Genomic DNA, 11,133 nt, shown 5'->3' on the forward strand with positions numbered 1-11,133 from the left:
GTTAGGACAAGGTCTGTATAGGATAATTAGAGCATATAGCAAAATCGCGCTCATTAACGTTAATTCAAAATGAAACGTCTGACAAATGACCACCAGCCTATTCGATAACCTGCAAATCTCGCTCTAAAGCGTGATTTCGCTGTGATTGATTCGGCTGCCATTTAAGTCGAATATTCTTGAATGCCCTAGAATACATGCCGTTTAATGTGAGCAGCGAGATTCATGGATTACGCACAAACACCCGGAACAATGAAGTACCGAACCTCGGTATGAAAGTGAACAATCCCGGATCTAAACCCGAAGCCGGGTTAATATCCTGGTAACACGGCGATAATAACATGTCTCCAAACATGCGTCAATCAGTCCGCGCTGTATGTAGTGCTTCGCATGCGCCATTGTCATCCGCCTGTCAAAGCATGATGCTTTTATTCATAGCCTGTAGTGAATTTGTCACGTCCTCAGACCATAAGTCCCTCGCTAGGGCAAAACAATAAGGAGAAAAAAACAAGCATCTTTCTTTTAAATAGAAGCATCTTTTGGATAGAAGCATGCTTGGGCGAGGACGTGCTTTTTGTGGAGCTCCGGCAGTGCCCTGCAGTGCCCAGCAATGTTCAGTGAACAGTTACCTTAGCCAAACATATTGGGACCTGCTTTATACCACCATGCCCCCATAGCCTCAGAAATCGGACAACAACAACAAAAGACTTAGAACTACAACAAGAACCACCATCATGCCCCCAAAGCCTCAGAAATCGGACAACCCCAACAAGTCTTAGAACTACAACAAGAACCACCACCATGCCCCCAAAGCCTCAGAAATGGGACAACCCCAACAAGTCTTAGAACTACAACAAGAACCACCCCCATGCCCCCAAAGCCTCAGAAATCGGACAACCCTAACAAAAGTCTCAGATCTACAACAAGAAGGCAATCCAAAGGTCTAAACTGCAGTAATCCTGGCGACGAGGGAGAGGTGATAGTTGAACGGTCATTGAACAACCCGATGAAGACAAAAATGTTCCGTGATTTTATGATGAATTCGGTGAGTTCCATTCAACAAACTCTTTACAAGGTCCATGCAACTCAGCAAAGTTCACTCGATCGCCTCTCTCTCGTCCAAATCATGGACAAAGTGCAGAAGAGTCACGCCGAGGACATCAAAAAAAATTAAATCCAATATGCAAGCACTTACTGTGGTAAACCGTGACCTTCAGGAACAAATCCTTGACCAGGAACATTCTAGTCGAGGATATAATTTACGTTTCGGAGGAACTCATGAAAAATCTGATGAAAATGCTTTCCAGGTTGTAAAGTCTGTTACTGAAGACAAGCTAGAACTGACGGACATCAATATTGAAAACGCACACCGTGTGGGAAAACAAAGAGAGGGTCAAAAATCGCCATATTTTGGCTAAATTCTTGTACCGTCCCCAGCGAACAGAAGTTTTATTTAAAGCCAAGAAACTCTGAAAAATTTATCTTTATTTGTAACTGAAAATCTGGCTCCCGTCGAAAGAACAATGCTAGGGATCTGATGAACAGATACTATATGGAAGGGAAAAAGGTGCGTTTTGCTCGAGGGAAACTGTTTGTTGACAATAAGGAAGTGTCTATCCCCGAGAACTAGCGATTCGCTCGCTGAGTATTCAAACATGTGCCCCCTCACTTCGTTTCTCAATTGGTAACTGTAGACAATGTGCCGCTGCATGTTAATCAGCATATACTGGATAAGGCGTAGCTGCATGTTATATGCACATACCATGTTCTAATTTTAACACTTGTTTTAAACAGCATATTTTCTGTGTATATTTTATCTTAATTGTATATATATATATATATATATATATATATATATATATATATATGTTCATGTAATGGAGGTATATACATGCAGAACTACCCTGATGTAAGCTAGTCTATGTGTACCAATGAACGCCTGTTGCATTACCTGGTGGTATAGGGTAGCTGTCGGTAGCTCCCTCAATATAGCACACCACACTTGCCTAAAACTAGCCTGCATGCACGCTGCTTTCGTGCTCCTTTCACAAGTTCTTACTGAAAGACTCTGTACAATGAAAACCGGTCTGACCCTTTATGAATTGTGCCATGACACTGCTCGTGACCCCCGTGTCGTAGCTACAATGCGTGCACGCTTTTCAACCCACAGCATCTTATCATTATATCCACCCACATTGCCGTTCTGTTACACATCCATAATCGAAATATTCATTGAAACACAGATCCGACGGATTTGCTAAACGAATCTGAGGTCTTTGATGAGATTGAACTGATCCAGTTAACCCCATGGTTGCTCTTTCAAGTAAAGAACCATGTACTTCACACGTCCATACAACATTTGCAGAGAAATAATCTACTATGCAAGGGATGTAACTCTGGCGTGGAGTTTGTTAAGTGAACTAGAACAGATGTTTACAACCTTGATCATAAAGCAGGATGTCGGCTTTGACGATAGGCGTTTTGTTGGTGAGTTATACAAAATGTTTTTAATTTCTTCCCATATTTATGTTATTTGGTCGAGTATATGAAGACCAATCTACATCGGTTGATCATATGCGTATGTAAGGCTATGTAAAAATGTTGTCCACATATTTAATTTGTTTTCAAACAATGTCAGTTTACTTGTGGGAGTGCTTTCAGAACGATCTGCACTAAAGCACCCAGGTTAATTCATGTCAAAGACTTTAAAAAGCGTATACTTGTTTACTCGCTTGGCGGTTAGCGCTGAGAGGTTAGAGCAGGGAAATAGGGCTGGTTGGCATGGACTCGCAGTACCACAATATCGCGCAAAATCGCAAATCGCGAATATAGCAAAATCGCGCTCATCAACGTTAATTCAAAATGAAACGTCTGACAAGAGATTCGTCTAGCAAATCCGTCGGATCTACTAAACTTTGATGGATAATGACATAGACTCTTTTATGCCTGTTCCACCTCACAAATCGTTCTCCCACCTGTCATTCCATGCTGTTCCCTACATAACACCTACCTCATCATCAACTGCCTGGTCCACCATCCCAACATATAATCTTGACATTATTGACCAGATGTGCTTCAATCCAATTGAACTGAATGACTATAATACATCTAGAACTCATTGATAACAACGAACATGAAATTGCCTATTGGGGTAATTTAGACTCTTACCTGTCCAACCACTATAGCCCTAAAAGTTTTACTCAACACCTAGAAATTCTCGATTATGATAATCAAAATCAGTTTTCAACCTTTCACTTAAATGGGTGTAGCTTAGCAAAAACTTTTGACGAAATTACATGTTTTATCCATACTCTCAATCTTAACTTTTCAGTCCTTGGATTTTCGGAAAGTTGGCTCAGCCCGTTAACCGAATGCTTATATTCTATGCCAGGCTACACTTTATATTCTGCCCCCCGAGGTAAACGGAAGGGAGGAGGTGTCACTCTATATGTTAATAGCTATGTTGAGTCTTGCAAGATACGCGATGATTCTTCTTCTTTCGATAAGATTGTGAATATTTGTCTTTATTTATATGCTCCGTCAAATGTCTATGCTGCCCTCCAGGAAAAAACGTGTGTCTTTGTAATTAAAAACTATGCACAGCCCTTCGTAATATACCCGCAATCAAAAAATGTAATATCTTCAATGTATACTTAGGGGCCCCCGTGGATCAGTTGGTTAGCGCGCTAGCGCAGCGTAATGACCCAGGAGGCTCTCACCAATGCGGTCGCTGTGAGTTCATGTCCAGCTCATGCTGGCTTCCTCTCCGGCCGTCGTCGTATAAGTGAAATATTCTTGAGTACGGCGTAAAACACCAATCAAACAAATAAATAAATAAATCAATGTAGACTTATTCAAGTATGATAGCCATTTATCATCAAAAGATTTTTTGAACTAATGAAGTGTCATTACCTTTTTCCTTCCATTACAAAACCCACTCGAGTATGTTCTCGCTCTGCTACCCTTATAGATAACATCTTCACAAACTTGCATGCTCAACGCAATTTCTGCGGTATATTTTTAACAGTTATATCTGACCATTTCCCTACATTCGTTATCTTCTCGACTAATGCTTTTTCGAAAGAAACATCAGCTTACTCTTTTCGAAAAAAGACTCCAGAACAAATCAGTCTGTTTAAAGAAAATGTTCAAAATATAGACTGGCATGACGTTCTATCATCGGATAGTGTTAATGAGGCTTTATCCTGTTTTACTGGAAAATTATCCATAACATACGACACATGCTTTCCTGTTGTGACCATAGACAGCCCATCGAAACATGCTCGCAAACCTTGGGTCACACGAGGTATTTTACGGTATGTATTCGAGAAGAACAAACTTTATCGCAAGTATTTGAAATCTACTGATATACCGATTCGCGTCAAATATAGGACATATAGGAACAAACTGAACAACTTGATCCCTTTTTCGCGAAAGTATTACTTCGCAAAAAAAAAAACAAGAACTAAATCACAATATAAAAGGAACTTGGAAAGTATTGAATGATCTGATGGGACGTGGTAAATGCAAGAACATGCCTAAATGTTTTAATATTGATGGGTTATCTGTTTCAGATAAAAGTGTCATTTCCAATAGATTTAATGACTTTTTTTCGACTATTGCTTCCAGTCTTGATGCTAAGATACCCCCAAGTCCTAAACATGTTTTTCAGATTTTCTAGGTGAGCCTGTAGAAAAAAATTTTCAGTTTTTTTCCTGTCTTGCCTGGTCTTGTTGAATCCACCATACACTGTCTAAAGTCATCAGCTCCAGGCTTAGATGACATCTGCATGTCTGATGTCAAATTTGTTACAAAAGATATTTCAACTCCCCTTGCACATATAGTTAATTTGTTCCTTATATCGGGTTGTATGCCGTCTTCGTTGAAATCTGCAAAAATTACCCCCATTTTTAAATGTGGTGACGCCAATGACATCACAACCTACCGTCCTATCTCGGTATTACCTAGTCTGAGCAAATTAATGGAGAAAATAGTTGTAAACATGATGAATGATTTTCTCACAGCCAATGACATCATTTCGCCCAGGCAATTTGGGTTTAAAACTGGGCACTCTACTACCCACGCGGCGTGCACACTATACAATTACCTCGTACATTATGTCTTTCCTTGACACTGTCAACCACAAAACCCTTCTACAAAAACTCGAATACTATGGGCTCCATTCTCGGTCCTATATTATTTTTATTGTACATTGTCATCACAGCATCATCAGATATTCTGGGTTTTACATTATTTGCTGATAATACAAGTGTCTGCACTTTTGCGCCTACAAGCGCCGAGGCTGTATCCACTATGTCTGTAGAGTTGCACAAAATTTTCGATTGGCCGACAGCTAAAGGCTAGTCCCTTAATATTAGTAAAACAAAATGCATGCACATAAATGTATCCGAAAATAAGGCACTTCCGCTATCGGTATATTTGCATGGCGTTGAAATAGCCAGCCTTCAAGAACACAAGTTCTTGGGAGTTTATTTTAATTCAAGCCTGTCTTGGACATCTCACATTAGCTTTATTAGTAAGAAGGTATCCAGAAATATTTGCATCATCAACCACATTCTAGCAAATGTCAACAAAAAAAACACTGCTTATTTTGTACTACTCTCTGATGTTCCCTTATCTTTCCTATGCAAATGTTTATAAGGTAACACATACATCTCCATCTCTTAGTCATTCTTCAGAAAGGCATCATCCGCCTCACCACTTTCTCACAAAGACTGGATCATGTGGCTCCAATATTTAAAAACCTCAAAGTCCTCCCACTTGCACAAATACATAAATACTCATCCTTGCTATTCGCACATAAATTCACTCACCAATCACCCTCTCTTCTCTTTACAAATTTCAACAGCTGTTCAAAAGACAATCTGACGTTCACATTTACCCAACCAGATCCTATTCTTTCAATCTCCATGTACCTTTTCTAACTTCAAATCTATCCACAAATTTCATCAGATCATCAGCCCCAAGGGAATGGCAAAGGCTTCCTCCAAGCCTCAAAGTAATCAATGCCACGTCTTTATTCAAATCCAGGTTAAAGATTTTTAAATTAACAATATTTGATCCACATTACTCATACAATCTACGAGACAGAAGGTGCCACGCAAAATATTATTTACACTATTGTATAGTTAACTTAGGTTTTTGTAGCGTTACATTTCTATGTGAGTTTTTTTCCCAAGTAAATCTGTTTTTTGTTAATACCATTGTTCAATAATTATCGCTGCTCACCAAGCATGTATTGTTATTATTTGTTAATAATGAGTCTGGGACAGAACAAGTCCCTCGGACTTTATTCCCACCATTTACGAGATATGTAATTATACATATATTTACGTATGGTGAATAAACATTCAATTAAAAAAAAAAACAAAAAAACAAACAAACAAACCAAACCTTGTTAAGTCCATTATAGATGAAAATTGGGAAATACATACAATTATTTACCACTTTTCTTTTCAGGTGTGTTTCATTGGCGGAGCTGTGGTAACGTATACATCTTTTCATGTTCGACTTTTCCTTGTTTTCGTAATGCATAGATTACTTCCCTTTGCATGGATTACCCTCCCTGGACGATAGGTATCGGTTCAACTCACCAATGCTAGCATTAGTCCCCTACCTAGACCTTGTTACCTCCCCTGATCTGACAACATAGGGTCTAGTACTGACTACCGCCATTACTCAATTGGCTGTTGTTTAACTGGCTGAGATATATTCTCCAGACATTGGCGCTACTTTACAAATTTAAGACTGCCAGGGAGGGCAATAGCCTGAGAATTCTCCCGACAGAAGCATTGCTGCCCTATAATACCACCTCTACAAGGAGAGTGCGTCTCGTTTTCACAGTGAGGAAATGCCTTCTTGGTTCGACACTTGTGACGGATATGTAGGCTTACGTGAACATGACGGGCAACATAACCATGGCGACCCCACGAAATAAAACTGAGGCAGATTTTCCTTTTTCAGATAGAGAATAATTTCGAAAATGAGAGATTTTCGCTATCCCGTCCGTTGGCAAATATGTGCAGCGCAAAATTATCCAAACGCACCTTTAAACAATCCGCCCATGTGGGTTGAAGGGAATTAAATTCTGCGTTTCATACTTTTTTAATGCACCGCAGATTTATTTTAGTGTTTTTGGACAGATGTTGAGTCACGGGTGGATGAATCTGATAAAAATGATACCGATAGTTGTGCACCGTACGGCGCTATGTCAGTGAGGGATTCCCCAAAGCCCTCATCTATAAATAGATGACCTGTCTGCGAAAACGAGGCTGTGATGATTTAAACAGAGATTTGCCAACAGCCAATCAGAAACTACCTCTAAAGCAATGGCTTTGGTGTCTACTTGGCCCTACATGTCAATCTTATCAAGTGTCTGGACTCTGCTAGCATTTGGACTTTCTGGAGTGATGGAATTTAAACAAGGGCAGTGATTAACTTTGACAAATTCACCTGTGAAATTTCTTGTAACGCTAACTACTTCTGAATAATTTCCATTTGCTTCTGTGCATTGAAAAACTGAAAAAGTATTAATATTTTTCATAGTCCCATATACTTTAATACTGAAATAAAGGACAGACACCTACCGTCAAGGGAGGTAAATCACGGAAAAGGGAGAATACTTAGCTTACACATCAACGTAATGCTTCACCTAGAATGGAACTGCGTTCCAGATAACTCACGTAAGGTTGAAACATGTTCCACACTGGTCATGCCATGCAGTAATGTTCAACGTGTAATACGATAATACTTCTCATGAAGTGGAACATAAACTACAGAAGTAATGGTTCACATACAATAAGGTAGTGCTAAGCCTAAAATGGAACAGGCTTAACTTGTGCACGGTTGTCTTGTCTTGCATAAGATATGCATATAAAAAATGTGTGAAATGAATATATAAATAAATAAACAAACAAACGACTGTTTTTATATGTGCGATCTGGAGGAGATATATTATCCAGACACATGGCTTTTATATCACTTGTCTGCTCTTCATTTTGTTTTTTACTGATTGACAGGGTAAAGGGTGTCTTCACTCGCTCCAGTGTGCGCAGGACACGTGTTGTAGAAGCAGTTCCGGTGCGGTCCTGAGCAGTGATCAGGAGGGACATTTTGGGCCGTTCGGGCCGTTGGTAGACAACTCACGTGAGTATCAGAAAAGGATTTACCGGAAAAGTGTTTACTGGAAAAGGGTTGTAAGATTATCGTAATCAGTTTTCTGTGTGAATAAAGTATTTGTCCGAGAAGGAAACATTTGCAATTCCAAAACAATATGGGTTGCAATAACACCCATGCAGTCCATGACGATCCATCTAATAGGCACATTTCACAACAGTACATGACAGGATGATCGCATCCCTCAAATAACGCTGTTCATAAAGACAGGTTTTCATGGCATCCTACTAGATTACGTCATGTTCACAGAAGTTCTAGCCTGATCAGTAATATAACACAAATAATAGCGACTATGCAGTTTATTTATTACCGAAACCTTTTTAAATACACCGGTGTCTATTTCTTTCACAGTCATACGTGCAAGCCGTTGTGTAAACACAACCCGGTTAATCAGCATGAAATATTCATTTTCATGTAACTCGTTTACAGTTGTAAACTTTTAAACGGCTTTAATATTTTTTCATCTGATATTTCCCCACTGTGATTGGGGATATTTCTCGTAGAGACAAACCTTGCTAATTTTTCTTTTATTTGTTTTAAAATGCATTTGGCTTTAGTTTGAGATCAGATGATGTATGTAATCAATTTGTAATAGCCTTGCATCTGGCCAAGTCTTTTACTAGTATATAACAGACAGGCGTATATATGCCCCTACAGGCCCACGTATAAGTGAAATTATCTTGAATACAGCTTTAATGAAACGGCAGTGACATAAATAAAATATATTTTATCCAGAATCTGGCGGCAGCTGCACCCCAGGAAAGGCTCAACAGGGAGAGAACTGCGATAGTCACTGTAAATGTGATACTGGTAAGTGCACAAAACGACGGTTCATTTTTGACATATACGATTTTCTCCTCCAGTCTCGGAGATACTTGCCAATTTAGTATTTTCGAAGGCAGGAGACCTGGCAGCAAACCCGGGTCGGGTATACAAATGGCACACTATGGTCAGAATGCCGAGAATCTCTGGGATTTCATAACCGTGACTAATTCCGCTTAAACCGGCGCCAGGGGCCTGATGTGTTGTGTCGGGTATATGACCAGTTGCAATCGAAGCGCAACTGAGATACATAGGCTATTTTGATTATCGATAACTTATGATCTAACACAAAACACGACTTCGGCACCGCACTGATTCAGTCATTCACCTACAGAACATTCGCTTCCGTCATCAGTGGAAACTGCTGACTACTTTTCTCTGCGTGAATCGGGCCCAATTTCTTACTTTTATATACTTTCTTGGTCCTTGTCTGGTGGTTACTGACCAGGCAACTCCACGCCAGAAGACCTGAGGTGGCGAACCATAAGTGATATACATGTACTACACTCCAAAAAATAATCTGTTAAATTTAACAGAAAGTCTGTCATCTGAGTCATGATAGAATGTATTCTGTTATTCCAAGAGATTATTCTGTTAAATGTGGCACACATATTCTGTTAATTCAACTTAATTAGACAACAGTGTATTATGTTAAATATGACATAATATTGTCTTATAATAACAGAATACATTCTAGAAAACCAACTTTCTGTTCTGTTAATTTTAAGAGACTAATTTTTTGAGTGTACTCAACATATTGATGGCGGACAAGTGGTCTTGAATGAACGTTATCTCGTACAAATGGCCATACGTCGTCGAAAACTTGCCACTAATTAAAGGCCCCACGAGGAGTGCAAGCGAGGTAATGTGGAAATTCTCTGTCCAAGGCCATCCTCACAACCGATTTGTCCTGAAGAGTTATGCGTGGCCTAGTGGTTTGCCTGCTCACGCAGCACAGTATCCCAGGAGCTATCACCCATGCGACCGCTTTGAGTTCAAGTTCTTCTAACGCTGACTTTATCCCCAATCGTAGGTAGAAAGGTCTTCTAAATATAAAAAAGCGTCCAGTATCTCTGGCAGTCTTCTTCATGATTGTCTTCTTCAATTTATTCATCGTGTTTAATGAGACCGTCACCTTGGATATATGAATATTTTGAATGAAAGTGCAACGGAGATACATATTTTATTATCGACAGCTTATATGGTCCACGAAACGAACACTGATTTCACCCATTCGCCTATAACATACCTTTTCCAGCATCAGTGAAACCAGTTGACTGCTACTCTTTGCATGCTTGCCTCCTAATGAGGTACATTATATACTTTCTTACTTCTTTGGCGGTTTGTGTTCGACATCGTTTTGGAAACTGGCCTTGCCATTGGCCCTAAAACGTCCGTATTAATTGAAGGCTGGCGTACGAATGTCAGTTTCGACGCATAGATTCCAACAGCTTACGGATGGTCTTGGGTTTCCCCCAGGCTCTGCACTGTTTCCTCCCACCTTCATGCTTCATGCTGGCCGCCGTCGTATAAGTAAAATATTCTTTAGTATTGAATAAAGCGCAAAGTCTTGCAAAACTTACCTGGGCTTACCAGCTGTCACATTATCCATATTGTTTTAGTCAGAAGATTTGTTTAACGGGCAGGTGTAACCCCATTTGTTATGTCTTGTGTCCACAGGTCTAGAGTGCTATCGCCCCATTAGTGGTGCATGTTGTCCCCCACATCGCTGTTATGATGCTGTCTGGGTGCAACAACAACGAGACTATTGGGCTAACTGTCACCCACCTACATGCTACTTCCCCGCTTAACATGTACAGTCGAGCAAGAACAAGTAACCGCGGACAACGACTGACTGTACCGTTTAAAAATTTGTAAAAGGCTTTCCAGTTGAATAAAATGACTTTATGTCGTTAGTTTCATTCTATTACGTCTTTTTAAATATTTTCGTCACTTTTCCAGAAAGGTCGCACTCCTGGTAAATATATATAAACGTATATAAAAAATGAAAATGTTCAAGCTTTCTGAACAAAATATGCTAGTAATGGGTGTATGTGCACGCGCTGTAAGTACTATGATTTCCCCCGGGCCCTGCCCGTTTTCCTCCCACCATAATGC

General features: G+C 39.8%; 1 protein-coding gene across 1 annotated transcript; it reads left to right on the top strand.

The window, feature by feature from the left end:
• The first annotated feature begins 2,349 nt into the window (after positions 1 to 2,349).
• On the top strand, positions 2,350 to 10,920 carry LOC135477424 (uncharacterized). The gene is made up of 5 exons (XM_064757520.1): positions 2,350 to 2,484; positions 6,478 to 6,501; positions 8,037 to 8,163; positions 8,929 to 9,003; positions 10,696 to 10,920. The coding sequence occupies exons 1-5, from the start codon at positions 2,455 to 2,457 to the stop codon at positions 10,824 to 10,826; spliced, it is 387 nt and encodes a 128-aa protein (XP_064613590.1). The 5' UTR covers positions 2,350 to 2,454; the 3' UTR covers positions 10,827 to 10,920.
• Positions 10,921 to 11,133: the final 213 nt, after the last annotated feature.

Source organism: Liolophura sinensis, chromosome 11 (assembly GCF_032854445.1).
Source record: "Liolophura sinensis isolate JHLJ2023 chromosome 11, CUHK_Ljap_v2, whole genome shotgun sequence".
Lineage (NCBI taxonomy): Eukaryota > Metazoa > Mollusca > Polyplacophora > Chitonida > Chitonidae > Liolophura > Liolophura sinensis.

Excerpts from the sequence above, each read along its gene's own strand:
- LOC135477424 (XM_064757520.1), top strand. The coding sequence starts at position 2,455 with ATGTCGGCTTTGACGATAGGCGTTTTGTTG. Across the intron at positions 6,502-8,036 it reads GTTTCATTGGCGGAGCTGTG|GGTAAAGGGTGTCTTCACTC; the intron begins GTAACGTATACA and ends ACTGATTGACAG. Across the intron at positions 8,164-8,928 it reads GCCGTTGGTAGACAACTCAC|AATCTGGCGGCAGCTGCACC; the intron begins GTGAGTATCAGA and ends TATTTTATCCAG.